The 19,642-nt window shown below is 43.0% G+C and overlaps 2 protein-coding genes across 2 annotated transcripts; one reads left to right on the top strand and one right to left on the bottom strand.

Moving 5' to 3' along the window:
* Positions 1-5,080: 5,080 nt before the first annotated feature.
* On the bottom strand, positions 5,081-9,002 carry LOC136482980 (receptor kinase-like protein Xa21). Its single transcript, XM_066480121.1, has 2 exons — positions 5,736-9,002; positions 5,081-5,569 (listed from the first exon to the last, which is right to left on the bottom strand). Exons 1-2 carry the CDS (start codon positions 8,695-8,697, stop codon positions 5,181-5,183), a joined length of 3,351 nt encoding a protein of 1,116 aa, XP_066336218.1. The 5' UTR covers positions 8,698-9,002; the 3' UTR covers positions 5,081-5,180.
* A 9,708-nt stretch (positions 9,003-18,710) lies between these two features.
* On the top strand, positions 18,711-19,103 carry LOC136480981 (extensin-like). Its single transcript, XM_066478385.1, has one exon. It carries the CDS (start codon positions 18,711-18,713, stop codon positions 19,101-19,103), a length of 393 nt encoding a protein of 130 aa, XP_066334482.1.
* The last annotated feature ends 539 nt before the right edge of the window (positions 19,104-19,642 follow it).

Genomic DNA, 19,642 nt, shown 5'->3' with positions numbered 1-19,642 from the left:
TTTCGATCGCACCAGTTAAGTCTATCTCAAAACTCCCTTCTAGCCCCTCCTCTTGATAGAACTCCCCGTCTAAGTTGTAATCTTGATCATTTGGGAGAGGTAGTCTACCATGTGGCGATGTCTTCTGCACAATATACCAACCCTTAAGACGGTCGTCATTTGGGCACGCGTATGGCAGATAATAAACTTGCGTCGCCTGTTGAGCAACAACATAGACATCTTCCCCTAGAGTTACCTTCTATCAGCTAGTTAGTGTCATACAAAGTGGCTTCATGTTGAATGCAATTTAATTCAAATCTGTATCCTACAAAGTGGCAGCGATTTTGTTTCTCCCAAAAAAAGGTTTGTAGGGAGAAACTGATTCTTAATCTCAGATTCTCAGGTGAAATTGGTCCTTCTAGTTTCTAGTTTCTAGTAGATCCAGGAAACGTTTCTGATTCTAACTCAAAATCCTATAATCATGTATGTTTGGTAGGGATTCATTTGTTTTCGGAGAAAAATATGTTTAGATCATGGCTTCCAACATCATTGTCCCTACCAAAAGCATCCAAAGATATAGGATCTCAACTCACTGACATTGGATCCTAGCTTGTAACATTTAATTTTATCGAACAAATCTTTTACTATAAATGCCACATATGATGGTGACACCCGTTACCCATTTGTAGAAGTTTATTAAAATAATATTACCCATGTATTGATCTTTAAAAAAAAATCATGTACGTTTGCTTTATTTGTTTGGTGACTCGGTTGCTTCAACAAGTGAAGTTTATCTTTCTATTGTCTTTTTTAGGATGGTTGTAAACTTCTCCTCATTCTTACATGCTCAGCACCTTTTTCTTACATGATCTAGTTAGCATCTTTTTCTCCACATCTATAACAGGATTGACCTTGCGCATCTATCCTCATTGGATGGCACCAGTAGTGTGTCACCAACAACTAGCTCAAATGGAAAATCCACAGGATTTTATTTTAAGATAAACAACACACACACACACTTAATGGCCAAGAGAACAGCTGCTAGTCCACCAAGTGAGCTTTGTAAAGACAGACATACGACTATATTCATAGGCATGCTACAACTAGGAAGATTGCTAATGAAAAAAACAGCCTACAAATTTTCAAAATAGGGGGTGTCAGGCACTAGTTAACAGCTGTGGCTCACACCTGCGAATCTATTTGTTCATAAAATTTAAAATAACTTATAATTTAAAACGAATCGAGTATTAATGTATGTTATAGGATGCTAAAGTTAGCAAGATCCAAATAGACCGTAGTACCTAGTACTCCTTTTCATCCTGAAATACGAGATACCTGAGCAATTGTAGGATCAAATAATATTCGCTAAAAAACTAACTCACTCCTCACTAGTTGGCCAACCATAAGACTCGCACCCATGATCACGCATACACAATGAAAGACATGCTCAAAAGAGGAATATCTAGTCCATTCCTCCCTTCTGGGTTTCAAAACGATATTTACAAATCAACTGTAGATTAAACTTTAAGCAATCAGACTTCAAAAGGCAAATCTGACTCAAAAAAGGATATCAAGGACAGTAGGAACATAATCAGACTAATAATCACAAATCATGACAACCTGCTAACACCAATTCAAGCATTCATCAGCCATCAACTCTAATTTATAAACTATCTCCATCCTCAAATGAACAGCTATTTTTGAAATCACTCTGATGAATGCTTAAACTATCTAAGCAGGACAATATGAGAAGCAGTGAGAATACAATGGGGCTTACCGGAGAATGGGGGAAGCGGTGGGATCCTGCGGTGGGCTCCTGCGGCGACGGCGAAGTCTCAAGGTTCTCTCCACAACCCTAGGGTGGTTTCGTGGGCGTGCTCGTGCCCGCGCTCGGTTTCGCGGCGGGGACAGGGGCGTGGGCCAACCGGTGGCTGTGGCAGACCGGCCGGGCGGGGGGGAGGTCGACGGCCGGGCGGGCGGGTGGGGTGGGGAGGGAGGGGGCCGCGGAGTGGGGAGGGAGGGGGGCGCGTGGGGGGGAGCTCGACGGTGGCGGGCGTGGGGAGCACGATGGAGTGGGGCGGCGGAGTGGGGAGGGAGGAGGGCGCGTGGGGGGGAGCTCGACGGCGGCGCGAGGGGAGGGAGACCGGCCGGGCGGGGGGGAGGTCGACGGCCGGGCGGGCGGGCGGGGTGGGGAGGGAGGGGGCCACGGAGTGGGGAGGGAAGAGGGCGCGTGGGGGGGAGCTCGACGGCGGCGCGAGGGGAGGGAGGTCGACGGCGGCGCGAGTGGGGAGGGAGTGGAGTGGGGAGGAATGGAGAAATGGCCAGAGCCGGCCCGCGGCCTATCTATTTTGCGGCCTGTTTGCCGAGTGTCGGCACGATACGACACTCGGCAACGTTTTTAAAAAAAAATTCCATCAGTTTGCCGAGTGTCGGCCGATGGCGCACTCGGTAAACTACTTAAAAATCCCGGTTCTCCCTTAAAAAAATCCATCAGTTTGCCGAGTGCCATCTATGCAGCACTCGGCAAACTTATTTCTATATTTCATGCTACCCTTTTCTTTCCTCTACTTAATTACTTTCCTCTATTTCATGTTTCACTAATTTCATGAAATGAACTTGCATTACACTTTGTTAGGTGCACTCACAAATGTATATTTCAAGCTTGTACAAAAATTGGATTATTATTTCCTGTGTTTGTATATCACGCATATAAAATTCAATAATTGCGACGAAAGAATAAAAATTATGAAATGGCTTCGAAAAATTGCCAAAAATTCACAAGAAGTGATCTTTGTTCTCTATTATATATACAAAAAAAATTTGAAGTGAAACTCCAAATCGACATTCAAATTGTCTCCTCATCTTACCGGATCTTTCTCACATCTCAGAAACTTCTCCGGAGATGATCCGATTTGTAAACAACATACGTGTCAACTTTGCCGAAACACTCTCAATTTTTTACCATAGCCTCCACGTATGATATCATGACAACTCGATGAATTTCATGATTTTTAGACTTTGTTTGTTTTTTATAGAATTTTCAGACGTTTCCGCCACGTGTTTCTGCTCATGTTTCGCGAACACAATGTTCGAGATTTATGGTCTGGCCTTGGATACGGTATCAAAACAAACTCAGTAAAAAGAATATCATTTTTTTATTCACTTTTTTCGGATATTCGAAGCACTTGCAGTTCAAATCCAAAAAATTACCGAAAATTCATTTGACTAAAATAAATTGATGAAATATAGTAAAATAACTCAGAAATGTACATTACTTGAACAGAGAGCAACAGGTATTGTAAGACAACAGTACAAAAAGTTTGGGGGGGCAAAATAAAAAAAAAATGTTTGCCGAGTGTAAGAGTCGGACACTCGGCATATAATACCGTTTGCCGAGTGTCAAAAGGTGATACTCGGTATCGATATGTGTTTGCCGAGTGTTGTATTTTGGCACTCGGCATATAGGATAACGGAGATCGACGGTGTTACTGGACATGATGTTGCCGTGTGCCTATTCTGTGCCGAGTGTAGGCACTCGGTATAAACTGTTATGCCGTGAGTGTTATTTTTGCCGAGTTTCCTATTTGGGACACTCGGCAAACACCATGTTTGCCGAGTGCCCGAAATCGTGCCCACAGCAAACGTGGGGACACTCGGCAAATTAGGTGTTTCCGGTAGTGGTGGTGTGGCTGCCTGCGTCTAGTAAGCAGCACTGCCCTGTTCGCTTGATCGTTTCTGTGGCTTATAATTAAGCCGGCTGATGCTGTTTTGTTGTGAGAGAAAAAAACTGTATCATGGCTGATACGATCAAGCGAACAGGGTATTCAACATTTTAGTCTTGTCATTGGCCTGCGATTTCTTTTTTTTTAATGTTTTGATTTGATGATGATGTTTATTGTTAATCCTCTTTGTTTGGTGTAATATTGGTTGAGAAAGGTGTTACCTTGTCCATGCCTACACATACCTGCACCATACAAGGTCTTCTGCTACCTTTCAGAGTTTCAGTATGAGGGGAGCAGCCAGGCAGAGACCTGTTGACTGTCGAGTGAGGAGAGTGTACGGGATCACATCGTTTCAGGTTTACACAACGCTGTTTACCTGGCCCATTCCCAGTAAAACAGTTTACCGCTGTGTGTTATCAGTCATTACAACTAGAGGTCCAAGCACTAGTAACCATTATACAGATTGAGATTATCTACTACTTTGCCATTTTTATTCAAAGAAAAAGGAGCCTATACCCTACACCCACAGTGAAACAAATTGAAAGTAAAGTCAGATAGATAGTAGGCTATAACCAAGGAAAAGAAAAGTTTACAAAGATAAACATTGGAGCATAATATTTTTTATGGCCCCCATGCGCATACTAATTTTCATTAAGTGTCTCCCATAATACGGTTTTAATGCTAGGATATAGTAAAGCATTTATATGAATGATTTTGTTATTTATTGGAATTGACACTGTAGTTCAGAGGCTGTTGTTTAGTGAAAATGGCTGTTCAGTTATGTGAATTTTTGTTCTGTTCTTCAGATTTCTAAATCTCAGTGAAGGTTGGTCATCTTGCTTTTTTACATACCGAAAGATAGGTAATATGTGCTATGAAATGTAAAGTGGGAGGCCAGGAACACATGATCGAAACACACGTTATATAGATGCCTAGAATATTCAGTTTATTTCATCATCGCACTTTGGAGTTATTGCTCGAAAAAAAGGGCATCATGCTTTGCAGTTTCTAACTAAGACTTTGGTTATATATTATATGGGGGTGAAGTATGTTGTATTTTAACACTGTGGACTAGTATAACATCACTAGTTTGATTGTATCAATCATTAATGTTTCACAGGGAGTTCAAGTTGTTCTAAAAGGGCTCGAATTTTTTAGGTCAATGCACGATTGGGCTATGATGCTTAGGGAGTTAGGGGTCACATAGAAACATGTGGTGATTCTGAACTAAACATGTGGTGGTAGAAGCGGTCATGGGTACTGTTATTGACACATGGTATTGTTTCCCAGTACCACACTTAGTACTATAGCCAGGGTTGACACTTAGTACGGATTCCAAGTAATGCACCAGTTGCTTATACTAGGAAAAGTACTATTGCAGTTGTTATTGACACATGGCTACATATTTATTTGATCAACTGCCTTGTACAAATCTTTTTTCATATGCGAAGTGCAACTGCTACAGAGGTACTAAGTGAATTACAGTAACATAGATACACTTCCCAATGAGCACAATGTTGAAAATTTTTCTTTGATGGCGAAGATTTCAGCATAAACATCCTCTGTTCTTGGCCGATCCTTGGGTGACATCTCAGAACATTTTAGACCAAGATTTGCGAGTTGCATGGCACAGTGCTGCATTTCAACCATTTCTTGTCCTCCGTCTTCACCTTCATGATATCCAGTGAGATTTGGTTCTAAAATGTTATGGATATTCAGTGGAAGTGATGACTCCACAAAGATGCGGATGTTTACACCATCCTTAAACATGTCATCAGTTGGTCGCCTTCCTGTAATAATCTCCAGCAGAATAATTCCATAGCTGTAGATGTCACCCCCAACTGAGATTTCGCACCCCACGCCATACTCTGCAATGTTGTGCAAAACTTAATAAGAAAATCCTCCACTTAGCTTTTTCAGAAAATTGGGAAAAATATAGTTAAGATGCCAAAGCATCATTTACAGGACAAATATCATATATACATAAGTACAATTAATTCTGATTAAAAAAACAAGAGTGAAACATGTGGTCACCTGGTGCAATGTATCCGATAGATCCTCTCAGTCCTACAGCACTCGATGAATTATTGAATCCTGTTGAAAGGTCAACAGACAGAAACTTTGCAAGACCGAAATCACTGAGAGATGCAACCATTTCATCATTCAAAAGGACATTGCTTGGTTTCAGATCACGATGTACCAAAGGAGGAGTGCATCGATTATGAAGGTAGTCCAATGCAGCAGCGATATCCACAGCTATTGCTATTCGTGTGCCTAAACTCAATGGTCTTGTCATGCTTTCTGTGTACTCTTTTTGATGGAGCCAACTTTCTAGGTTACCATTTACCATGTACTCAAGAATGAGTGCTTTGAATTCATTTCCAGTTGGATCAAATGTTGAACATACACTAATCACTCTTATAAGATTCCGATGGCGAATATTTCTCAATGCCTCACATTCAGAAAGGAAGTTACTTGGTGCTCCTAATTGGTCAAGCATGAATACCTTTATGGCAACTGCACATTCTTCAACATTGAATTGACCTTTGTACACCAATCCAAATCTTCCGGATCCAACAAGACTGTTAGGAGAGAAACCATCTGTTGCTTTGAATAAATCACCGTACGAGAAATTCTTTAGCTTCTTTAATGATTGGTTGGTTAGTTGCTTTCCTTTCCTTCTCTTCTTCAAGATAATGACAGCAACACACGCCATTGTGACTGCAACTACACTAGCAAGTGAAACCAGAGCAGCTAAAATGTAGGAATGCTTCTTTCTTTGGGGTCCTGATGTCAAGCACTGTGGTACTTGTAGATCTGGAGACGTTGCACACAACTTATTGTTTCCTTGGATGTACACATAATTCGGTTTAGCAAAGATGCCGCCTCCAGGGACAGGGCCCTCAAGGTCATTAAAGGATAGATTTAGAGTCTGTAAAGAGATAAGTGACTCCAAAAATTTAGGAATTCTACCAGACAAGTTATTCTGGGAAAGATCCATCACCGTGATGCCTTTTAAGTTGATGAAAGAATCTGGGATGCTTCCTTGCAGATTATTTGCTTCTAAGTGGAGAGACTCCAGAACAAGGCACTGACCAAGTGTGGAGGGGATCTCACCTGATAATCGATTGTTGGAAAGACTAAGTGAATTCAAATTGATCAATCCACCAATCTCAAAAGGTATGTCCCCAGTGAGTTTGTTATTGGACAAGTCTAAGCCTTCAGAAAGTGTAGATATCAGAAAGAGTTGCCGTGGAATGGCTCCGTACAAGCTATTGGAAGAAAGATTGAGTGTTGTCAACTGTTTGCAGCCATCTAAACTTGAAGGTATGAGTCCGGTCAAATTGTTTTCCTGAAAAAGTAGTTTAGTAAGCTGCTCTAACTCCCCAATTGATTGCGGAATTTCTCCAGAAAGTTGGTTTTTGGATAGGGTTAGAATGGACAAGTTTTGGAGGTTCCCAAGCGTGTCTGGAATATTCCCTGAGAGAAAATTTTTATCTAACTGAATGACCATGAGATTCATGAGGTTTCCTATCTTTGACGGTATAGAACCTGTCAATTTGTTTGCTTTTAGAACCATGACCTCTAAGCTTTTTGGGATATCGGTGATATAAGTAGATATTACACCTTGAAGGTTGTTTCTGTCTAACCCTAAATTCTTTAATCGGGTGCAGTTCACTAGAGAGGACATGAAAGACCAATCTCCAGCTTCAAGCCTATTTTCACCTAGATCTAGGTAACTCAACAAGGCCAGGGATCCCAGTGAAGGAATAACACCCATGAATGCGTTGCTACGGAGATCTAGATATTGCAAATTTGTGGCATTGGCCAGTGAAGCTGGAATTGGACCTTCAAACCTGCTCCCTTCCAATATCAAATCTGTGATGCTTGTAAGGGTGTTGCCAATACTGGTGGGAAGCGTACCAACAAGTTGGTTGGCCCCAAGTCCAAGAAAAGTAAGAGAGGAGATGTTATAAAGTGCAGGTGCAACGGTGCCTGACAAGTTGTTATAGCTGAGGTCTAGTGCTTGCAGGGTTTTAAGCTTACCTAAGCTCTCTGGAATCCTTCCTCCTAAACTGTTATGAGAAAGCAGTAAGAAAGCCAGGGAAGAAAGATTACCAAGTGAGCTAGGAATCTCTCCAGAGAGATGATTTTCGTATAAGCTAAGGTAATTCAGTGCCAAGGAAGATGCCTGAGAGAAAGGTGGGACAGACCCGGAAAGAACATTGTGTGAGAGATCTATGTAAGAAAGAGATGTGTTGTTGAACAGAGCACTGGGTATCCCTCCAGTAAGGCTGTTGTTCTGAAGATTCACCCACGTGAGGTTTTTGCTCTGCCCTAAATATTCAGGAATGCTTCCTGTGATATTATTGCTGGGGAGAAACAGTGTGAACAGATTGGGTAGCAGGCCAAGCTGTGGAGGGATGCTTCCCTGAAGATTGTTGTAGCCAAGAATAACAGTCTGAAGGGATGAGCACCCAGCAAGACTTGGAGGGATCTCACCTTGGAGGGAATTGCTATCAAGGTCGATTGTCTCAAGACGGGAACATGCGGATATTGCCTCTGGTATCTCACCGCGAAGGGAGTTCATGCTGAGGTTGAAGTACCGAAGCTGGGTTAGCCGGCCGATGTCAGGAGAAATCTGGCCATCGAGCTGGTTGTTGGGCATGTGGATCCTTTCAAGGAAGCTGAGGTTGGCAACGCAAGGGAATATGCTGCCAGCGATGTTCTTGGATTCAAGGTCCAGTGCAATGACTCGAGATGCCTGCTGTCTGCTGCCGCATGTGACCCCATGCCACTTGCAGAACACACGGGATTCGTGTCTCCATGAGGCCAATGCACCTGATGGGTCGAGGAGCTGAGATTTGAGACAGAGGAGAGCACTGGATTCATTCAGTGCGGCGGGTGATGTGTGTTGACACAAGGCAAGGAAGTGGATGGAGATGAAAGCAAGCAGCGGCAGGATGGAATTGCTGTGGATGGCTATGTGAGACATTGTTTCTATGCATATATGGATGGATGCATGTGTAGATCATCCTGCTGCCTTGGGCTAACCGTATATGATGAGGTTATATAGAGCTTCATGCCTGTTGCACTGTATGAATCTGACTTCACAAGCCTGTCACCCTTTGCTTCTTCAGCAATAGGACCATTCAACATCTTGCCGCAAAGAGTCAATAAAGGAGCTTTTATATTGCGCTCTGATGTACAAAATAAAGGAGCTTGCAGACAATTTGGACAGCTCAGTCAATACGTTTCCTGAAAATATGATATGTGAATTATTTGACCAAAGCAGAGTGGCCCAGATTTTCTATGCGCCTGATGTAAACAAAGTAAAGGAGCTTGCTGACAATTCGGACAGCTTATTGAACACATTCCTAAAAGTATGACATAATTTTTTTGACCAAAGTAGTGCTAATAGGCACTATATCACTGCAATCTCATGTACTTGTCATGTTTTTTTACCACAAATAATGTTTGTTGGGGAGTAAAATGCCATAGCAAACAAGTGAGCTCCTCCAACACCAGAGAGCTCAAAGCTTGAAGTCGATGGAGAGGAGAGAAAATAACAAAATGAGTGAGAATAATGAAACCCCACATTTGCCCAAACAGCCAAACTCTGTATTTGCAAGTGATGATGTATAGTATCATGCATTTGACCAATCAACAAGACTACAAGAGCAAGTGATGATGTCTAGTATCATGCACCTTTTCATTTTAGAAATAAGCATCCGGTTTGCCTGGCATAGATTAATAGACTAAACAGAGTTCCTGGCCATTCAGTTAGACTAAACAGAACTAATCGGTTCTTTAGTTCATCTTAAATTTCAGTTACCCAAAAAATTCAGTTCATCTTAAACTGGGTGGCTATCAGCATGAAAATCAAGTATTCGATGCATGTGTAACTTTCTACTCCCTCCAACCTAGAAACAATGTAACTCACCTTTTAGAATTATGTATATTTGTGATAACGAATAAATATTATTAGATTACTAATACAATAGAATTTATAGTAAATCTATTTAGAGATATAAATGTTGATACTATTTTTCTATAAATGTAATAAATTTTAAATTCTTTTCCTTGTTTCAAACCTAGAATTGTATTTTTTTTTGGACGGAACGAGTAAAGATACAACGTGTCACCCTCTGTTATTGCAGCAATGGAAGCCAGCACTACTACAGAATGGACTTGTTGTCCCAGGCGGTAACGGCCTTTAGTCCCGGTTACCGCGCCGGGACAACGATCCCGGGACTAAAGGTGGAACCTTCAGTCCCGGGTCCTCGAGCCAGGACTAAAAAGGGACCTTTTAGTCCCGGTTGGTGTTACCAACCGGGACTAAAGGTCCTCCAGCCGAGCAAACCTGGCTGCACCCTTTAGTCCCAGTTGGTAACCCCAACCGGGACTAAAGGTTCCTTTTCTTTTTCTTTTTTTGTTTAATTTGTTTTCAGTTCAGTTACACATATTTGTTTAATATATAATATGTTTTTATGTACGTATTCTACGCTGCTAATATAAATACATGCACGCATATAATTACATCTAATTCTCATCTCGAGCATTATTATATTCGAATAAAGTATGAAACTATATGTATTATAGATATATATGTATATATACAACACTTTCATAATCTTGTTCTCGAAAATAACGATATCAATAAACATTTAATTTACATCATTAGTTCCTTAGATCAAAGTAGAACTCGCCGTTGGGATTTAGCACTTTTTCTAGAAGATATCCTACTATTGACTCTTGAACTGCTTTCAGATGGTCTTTTTGCATGACCCTTCGTTTCAACCATTCAGTCTTGCATTTGAAATAAAAGGAAAAGTATTAATACATATATATATATATTCATTTAAAAATAAATAAAAAATTGATATATACGTACTCTGAGGACATCTTCAGGGGTTCTTCTTATGTATGCAGTGATAAATTCACAAACGTAGTATCCACACAAGTTATTACCTGGTTACTGCCGCAAACACCACTGTACGAGAAGAAGATTATTCTCATCATCTCACACGTAAATTGAAGTACGATATAGTAATTAAACACGTGGGGAAGTATATATAGTACTACTTACTGGTATTTCAACTACATTAAGTGGTGCCTTGCAATCCTTGTTGTGTTGCCGAATAAACTCTTTCCAAACCCTATGCGACCAATAATGTACGATCGTTAATAAATTATGGCAAAGTCTATTCAATAATAGTTGTGCGCGAGAGATCGAAATTACCCCTGGATAATGTCTATCATATCTTGGTATTGTGCTCGCTCTTTTCTCAATGAGTCCAAGATTACTAACTGACTTGAGTTTAACTCAATGACAATGAGTATCCAGTGAAACCTGCATTGGTTTATACACACACGTACATGCATATAAGTTGTATTGATATTACATAAAATGTGTAGACTACATTATTATTAACACTTACTCAAAGTTGTACAGGAAAAGTATTGTTGTCTTGTCGTGCTGCTTCACGAAGAACTTCATGATATTCGTCTGTGCTTCAGATACCCAGTGGTCCTTGACAATAATATCGGTTTTGAATACGATATAAGGATCAATGAAGCCAACACTGGTGTCTTGTATTCTTTGGAGCTCTGACATCTGGAATCTGTATATAAATATAAGTTACATGTGAGGATAATTATATACACGTACGCATGGAAGTGAGTTTATTAAATAAAAGTAAGAATCACTTACAAACAAAAGGAGCTAATGATTGATTTGTCCAGAGCGTCCAAGTGGAATAGTTGATGCAATTCTTCGAAACTAATATGTAAGATGTCATCTCACGGAAGTAATGATGGTCTCTAAATCTGACAAAGATCCACTGCTCACCCCTGCCACACGCCTGCATGTACCACTTGTTGAGCAAGTACATTTGCGTACCCAATTCATTCAGAGCCACAGGGTTGTACAGACTTTTGCCAAATTTATAAGTCTTCCAGGTATCAACTTCCAGGTTCTGGATTGGAGCTTTGCCCGTCACTTGATCCAAGGTTAAACCAGTTTGTTCAAAAAAATCATTAAGGTCTTAAACCGACACTTCTCCAGAGTTGTCTGGTCGATAGACTTCTATGTTGGAACCATATTGATTAGCAACAACAAGATTTTACATTGGTTGCTTCTGTTGTCTGATATGTGGGACATCCTTCCCTGATGCTCTTTTCCTTTTCTTATGTGCATCATGTGACTTCACGAGGGAGCGGTCATAGTCTGATAGTGGCGGTGGCTTACGAACTTCAAGCATCTTTTTCTTGTGAGCTTCGACCTTCTGCCTCAGCTGATCTCGTGGTATGTAAAAGTACGACTTCTCCTTAAGCTTCGCTTGTCTCTGCTTTTGGATATCTATAAAAAAATCTTTCACTTTTTTGCCTTCTTCAGCTGCTATTTGCTCATCAGTCTTTTCAGGAAGTATTTCTTGAGAAATAACTCTTTTTTTGGGGTCTTCTTTGCCGCCGGGACCTTAGACGTCTTTGTAGTGCGTCGCTGTGGAGGTGGTGGGGGCGGTGTTGGAGACCGGCGTGGAGGCGATGAGGCTGGTGTTGGAGTCCGGCGTGGAGGCGTTGGAGATCGTTGTGGAGGCAGTGGGGTCGATGTAGGAGTTGGAGATCATTGTGGAGGCGATGGGGCCGGTGTAGGAGTTGGAGATCGCCGTGGGGATGAAGTTGTCTCGCCCCCCGCGATGCTATGATGAGATGGGGAATGAATGATTGGGCTAGGCTGGGGGGAGACCCTGCTACAAAAACAAGTTGTGGTCAATTATTTTTGAAGCCAATATAAAATTAATGGAAAAATAATATTTCATTCACTATCATTCGTACCTAGGGTGAGGTAGGAGAAGCGGTGGCACCCCAGGAATGATGATGAAGCATTTGCGCCATTGAATAAATGTCTTCTCTGCTTCTCCTAGTGTCTTCTCCCCATCACCGCCTTCAATGTCAAGAGAAACATTGCTGTAACCTTTGAGCACTCTATCGACCAAGACGCTAGCATATCCAGGTTGAATAACTAACCCATGGATTTTTGGTGTCTTCGTTTGGTCTATTGGAGATACAACCCCGACAGCCACCATGATTGATGCATTATTACCATCTGGAATGTGCAGCTCACATGTTGTTCTGAAGAACTGTGTAGTGTGCTTTATTGAAATAATCGTCTTCCATGCCAATATATGTTTTCTTCCCTAAAGTTCCTTTACCACTGAGTCTCCCCTCGTGTCGCGATTCGGGAACGCCAATCGGGGCAAGGTCAGGAATAAAGTCAACACAGAACACAATGACCTCCTCTATTCCATAGCCCTGGGCGATGCTTCCTTCAGGCTTAGAACGGACTTTCACATATTTCTTCAAGACTCCCATAAACCTCTCGAAGGGGAACATGTTATGTAAGAACACAGGTCCAAGAATACTAATCTCCTTCACCAAATGAACTAGGAGGTGTGTCATGATATTTAAGAAGGATGGAGGGAACACCAACTCAAAGCTGACAAGACATTGAACCACATCATTCTATAGAGTAGCTAGTTCCAATGGATTGATTGCCTTCTGAGAAATTGCATTGAGGAATGCACATAGCTTCACGGTGGCTAGACGTACATGTGGAGGTAGAATTCCTCTTAAAGCAACTGGAAGCAATTGCATCATAAGCATGTGGCAGTCGTGGGACTTTAAGTTTAGGAATTTCTTCTCTGGCACATTTATTATACCCTTTATATTGGAGGAGAATCCCGATGGGACCTTGATGCTGCTTAGACATTCGAACATGCTGTCCCTCTCTTCTTTGCTAAGCGTGTAGCTAGCAGGACTTAAGTAATGACGTCCATCATTTGTCTTCTCTAGATGAAGGTTGTCTTGTTCTTTCATGCCCTGCAAGTCCTAGCGTGCTTCAAGTGAATCCTTTGGCTTCCCGTACACACCCATGAATCCTAACAGGTTCACACAAAGATTCTTTGTCAGGTGCATCACGTCGATTGCGTTGCGGACCTCTAGGACTTGCCAATAGGGTAGCTCCCAAAAGATGGACTTCTTCTTCCACATGGGTGCGTGTCCCTTAGCATCTTTGGGAATAGATTTGCTGCCTTGTCCCTTTCCAAATACTACTTTCACATCCTTGTCCATTGCGAGTACATCTTCTCCGGTTCAGTTATGAGGCTTCTTCCGGTGGTCTGGCTTGCCTTTAAAATGCTTACCTTTCTTTCTTACTTGGTGATTCAAAGGAAGGAATCGACGATGGCCAAGGTACACGACCTTTCGACATCTTTTCAAATATATACTGTCAAGGTCATCAAAACAATGTGTGCATGCATTATATCCTTTGTTTGTCTGACATGAAAGATTACTTAAAGTAGGCCAATCATTGATTGTTACGAACAACATTGCTCGTAGGTCAAAGTGTTCTTGTTTGTACTCATCCCAGACACGTACACCTGGTTTGTTCCATAAAACTAGAAGTTCTTCAACTAATGGCTTCAGATAGACATCAATGTCGTTGCCAGGTTGCCTCGGACCTTGGATGAGGATCGGCATCATAATGAACTTCCGCTTCATGCATAACCATGGAGGAAGGTTGTAGATACATAGAGTAACTAGCCAAGTGCTATGACTAGTGCTCTGCTCCCCAAAAGGATTCATACTATCTGTACTTAAGGTGAACCTTAAGTTTCTAGCCTCATTTGCAAACTCTGGAAATTCCCTGTCTATCGCTCTCCACTGGGACCCATCAGCTGGGTGTCTCAGCATATTGTCTACCTTACGTTCTTCTTTATGCCACCGCAACAACTTTGCATGGTCTTTATTTCTGAACAAACGTTTTAAGCGTGGTATTATAGGAGCATACCACATAACCTTGGCAGAGATTTTCTTTCTAGGACGTTGTTCACCCTCGACATCACCAGGATCATCGCGCCTGATCTTATACCGTGCTGCTTTACATACCGGGCATTCATCCAAATTCTCGTATTCATTGCCACGGTAGAGGATGCAGTCATTAGGACATGCATGTATCTTCTGGATTTTTAATCCCAAAGGGCAGACAACCTTTTTTGCTTCGTACGTAGTGGTGAGCAATTCATTTGGCTTCGGAAGCATCTTCTTTATGAGGTTCAATAAATTCCTAAATGCCTTGTCGGATATACCATTCTTTGCCTTCCACTGTAGCAATTCCAGTGTTGTACCCAGTTTTTTTTGCCCCTCTTCAGTCGTCGGGTATAGCAACTTCCTATGATCCTCAAGCATGCGCTCGAAGTTAACTTTCTCTTTTTCACTTTCGCATTCTTGTTGTGCATCACGAATGGCATCGCTAAGAGCATCACCGAGATCATCTTCTGCCGCTACCTCTTCTTCATCTCTCCCCATTGTAGTATCATCAAAGGCAGCATACTGAGCAATAATGTCATCAATGTCTAAATCTTCTCCTTCACCTTCTTCCATCATGACCCCGCTTTCTCCATGCTTAGTCCAACATATATAGTTTGACATGAAACCTGACTTAAGCAAATGTGAATGAAGACTCATTGAGCTTGAATATTCCTTTAAATTCTTACATATGGCACATGGACAGCACATGAAACCATCCCGCTTATTTGCCTCGGCCACACCTAAGAAATAGTGCACGCCCTCAATAAAGTCTTGGGAGCGGCGATCGGCATTATACATCCAATGGCATGACATAATTTGCATTACACGACAAATTATGAAAACCTTGAACATAATTAAGTATTTTATTACACAACATAGATGACACACACACGGTTGATTAATTAACTAAGCCTGGCTACAACGTAAGCAATCCCAACTATCACTAAACAAACTAAAACTACAATGCACTTTAGTAACATAATTATTTCGTGATCGTACGCAACTAAAACAGACAAATTATTCTTCTATTGAATATCAATAAGCTTCTCCTGCTGGCTCACTGCCTCATCATCAGCAGCCGCTACCTCAAGCGCACCCAAATTCTGCACGTATGTAGCATAATCTTCCTCCCAGTACCAACCATCGCATCCATTGCCCTCCCACTGAAATTAAAGCCATAAAATATTTAGTCAAAAATATTCAAGAAAAGCAGGTCAATTAGCCATAATTATAAAATGCGTAAGAAACTCACATCGCGATCCGGGCACTTGTAGAAAACACGACCCTTGTTGGGTCCCTATCTCTTGACTCGGTACTCCATCACAATCTTCTGCTTACACTTGCCGCAGATAATGAGAGGGAGTTCTGGCCTCAAACGTTTCGCAACCGAACGAGAGGCCGAGGATCCGGTACTAGTTGTCATCTACTTTCTATACTTATTTTTGCAAACTAGTGTAAATTTCATATTTTCTAAAATGATATATTTAAACAAAACTAGTACGGATTTCACATGTTTTAATAAATAACCATCCATACTAGTTGACCTTGCTTACGTGATCATCTCGGCCAGCATTTCTCCACCGGACGGCACCGTACTTGGCCAAGGAAAAGCTCCGATTCTACGAGAAAGGGAACATGGTCTTCCACGACCGTTGCCGCTCTCCCTCGTAGAATCAAAGTTCCTCCTTGACGTCCGTTACCGCTCGGCAGAGAACATGTTGGCCGAGCTAAACACGGTCCGCAAGTTCAACTAGTACGGATTTTCTATAATTTTCTAACTATTTACTAAGTTTTTCATTTCATAGAAAATTTAATTCAAAAAAATAAAAGACATGTTTTCTAAGTAGTTCATTTCATGGAAAAAATAATTCTAAGTGACCTGCGCGATATCGGCGAGCTCGCGGACGTTTAGGTTGCCTCGGATAGTAACATTTGTAGATGACATTTGTAGGTCTGAAGTTATCAAATATCCATCAAATTATAGCTCAAAAACATGTTTCAATAAATAACCATCCGTACTAGTTGACCTTGCTTACGTGATCATCTCGGCGAGCATTTCTCCACCGGACGGCACCGTAGTTGGCCAAGGAAGAGTTCCGATTCTACGAGAAAGGGAACACGGTCTTCCACGACCGTTGCCGCTCTCCCTTGTAGAATCAAAGCTCCTCCTTGACGTCCGTTACCGCTCGGCAGAGAACATGCTCGCCGACCTGAACACGGTCCGCAAGTTCAACTAGTACGGATTTTCTACAATTTTCTAACAATTTTATAAGTTTTTCATTTCATGGAAAATTTAATTCTACAAAATAAAAGGCATGATTTCTAAGTATTTCATTTCATGGAAAAAATAATTCTAAGTGACCTGCTCGATATCGGCGAGCTCGTGGGCGTTTAGGTTGCCGAGGATAGTAACATTTGTAGATGACATTTGTAGGTCTGAAGTTATCAAATATCCATAAAATTATAGCTCAAAAACATGTTTCAATAAATAACCATCCGTACTAGTTGACCTTGCTTACGTGATCATCTCGGCGAGCATTTCTCCACCGGACGGCACCGTACTTGGCCAAGGAAGAGCTCCTATTCTACAAGAAAGGGAACACGGCCTTCCACGACCGTTGCCACTCTCCCTCGTAGAATCAAAGCTCCTCCTTGACGTCCGTTACCGCTCGGCAGAGAACATGCTTGCCGAGCTAAACACGGTCCGCAAGTTCAACTAGTACGGATTTTCTACAATTTTCTAAGTTTTTCATTTCATGGAAAAATTAATTCTAAGATCACGTAAGCCACCGTAGGACGAGGATGGCGCGTGCTCCAGCGAGGACGAGCGAGGCGTGATTTTGATGAACTAATTTAACTTTTGTTTATCCAAACATATATGCAAATCATCATGTGATTTTGAGCTAAAAATGACATATAAAATCATAATAAAGTCCAACATATAAAGTTACACATGCATCTACATCACAAAATGAGATAAGCTACTGATAAAACATAAGAGGATTAAGTTTGTTACCTCCAAAATCGAAGAGCAACACCAATGGAGGGGGAGAGAGCAAGAACAACAGCAAGCTGAAGAACAGAAGCAGTGAGTTTGAATGGAATGGCTCGGGCTCGGGGGGGAAGAAATGAGCTGAATTATAGGCCGGGATAATTAGTCCCGGTTAGGGGGCCAAACCGGGACTAAAGATTAATCTTTATTCCCGGGGCATCACCCAAACCGGGACTAAAAGCTTTAGTCCCGGTTGGTAATACCAGCCGGGAGTAAAGATCCCTGCCCCGCGGACGACCGTTGGGCAGGGACCTTTAGTCCTGGTAGGTATTACCAACCGGGACTAAAGGGTCCTTTAGTCCCGGGGGCAAAAAAATGCCGAGGCTAATGCCAAATTGGGACATCGTTCTAAAGTCTATTCTCTAGTAGTGCAGTCAACATCGTCACGAAGCAATGTGATGGAGATGTCTGGGTTTTATGCATCTGACGTCGCAACTTGCTCGAAACATTCTCAATTTTTTACCACAGCCTACACATACGATAACATGACACCTCGACAAGTTTCGTGATTTTCGGACTTCGTATGGACTTTATATAATTTTAAAACACTTTTCCGGCAAGTGGCTCGTCATGTTACGTGAAGAAGATGCGCGAAATTTGATGCGAGTTCGTGGATAGAGACTCAACATACACCAAATACCATGAATAACATTTTTCGAAGCACTAGATTACAATATTCCATGCACTTGTAGTTCAAATTTGAATTATATATAAAAATTCAACATAATCAAATTAATCAACCAAATATAACAAAAAAACTAGAAAAAGCACCAAATTTGAACATGAAGTTGTAAACAAGGTAGGCGGGCCCAACAAAAAATTTGGGGTCAAAAAACAAAAAAAAATTGAAAATTTGCCGAGTGCCAGCTTGGCACTCGGCAAAGACTGTCTTTGCCGAGTGCTGGGCCAGGGGCACTCGGCAAAGAATTTTTTTAAAAAAATAAAAACATCTTTGCCGAGGGCCCTGGATCTGGGCCTTCGGCAAAGGCCCAAAACCTAAAAAACCGGGGTCGGCCCAAAATCCCTATCTTTTTCCCTCCGGCCCGCGCCCGCGCTCGGTTCCGCACCCCCGCCGCCCGCCCGCCATGCCACTAGCCGCCCCGCCTCCGCACCGCCCCACGCCTGGCCGCCCCTCCCCCGACCTCAGCTCCCACCGGCGGCCACCCCGCACCCCACGCCGGCCCCCCTCTTCCACCCCAGCCACCACCGCCGGGGCCCCCTGTAGCTACGCCCGGCCGCCCCGGCTCCACCGGCGGCTGCCCTGCGCCCGGCCGGCCCTCCTCCCCCCGCGCCGGCCACCACCGGTGGCCCCCCGCGCCCGGCCGCCCCGGCTCCACCGGCGGCCGCCCCGCGCCCGGCAGGCCCTCCTCCCCCCGTGCCGGCCCTCCTGCCCCCGCGCTGGCCCCCACCGGTGGCCCCCTGCGCCCGGCCGCCCCGTCCCCACCGCCACCCCGAGGCCAGCCCTCAGCTCGGCCTGATCGCCGGCTGGTGTTGGAGGGGAGGAGGCAGAGGTGAATTAGGAGGAGGAAGAGAAGGAAAAGAGGAGAAGGAGGAAGGGGAAGAGAAGGAGAAGAAGAGGAAAAGGAGAGGAGAAGGAGAAGAAGAGGAAGGAGAGGAGGAGGAGAAGGGAAGGGGGAGAGGAGTACTCCGGCGCCCTCAACCTCGCCGGAGAAGAAACTGAACCTCGCACCGCGACGCCCGACTCCGCCGCAACACTAGGTAAAACTCTCGTAATTGGCCTTCGTGCCGTATGTGGTTGTGTGGGCCTTCGTGCCATATGTCGATATGAGGGCCTTTGTGCCGTTGTCGTTGTTGGCCTTCGTGCCGTTGTGAATGTCGGCCTTTGTGCCGTTCCTTTTTGCAGGTTATGGAAACCTCACCATGCAGGGGAGGTGCTGCCAAATTTTTTAACAAATACTAACCTGTTGCCTTTTAATATTGCAGAGGATCCGTCGGAGGGGACCAGAGGACCCCAATCATCTTCATGGGCGTTGTGGGTCTGCCTGCACCGCGTCGC

Source organism: Miscanthus floridulus, chromosome 9, assembly GCF_019320115.1.
Source record: "Miscanthus floridulus cultivar M001 chromosome 9, ASM1932011v1, whole genome shotgun sequence".
Lineage (NCBI taxonomy): Eukaryota > Viridiplantae > Streptophyta > Magnoliopsida > Poales > Poaceae > Miscanthus > Miscanthus floridulus.
The sequence above is the reverse complement of the archived record's forward strand: the minus strand, read 5'-3'. Positions and strand labels throughout refer to the sequence as shown.

What these genes read in the sequence shown, in the direction of transcription:
- LOC136480981 (XM_066478385.1), top strand. Translation starts at nt 18,711, where the DNA reads ATGCCACTAGCCGCCCCGCCTCCGCACCGCCCCACGCCTGGCCGCCCC.
- LOC136482980 (XM_066480121.1), bottom strand. Translation starts at nt 8,697, where the DNA reads ATGTCTCACATAGCCATCCACAGCAATTCCATCCTGCCGCTGCTTGCT. An exon ending in TATCGGATACATTGCACCAG is followed by an intron (nt 5,570 to 5,735) that starts GTGACCACATGT and finishes ACAACATTGCAG; the next exon opens with AGTATGGCGTGGGGTGCGAA.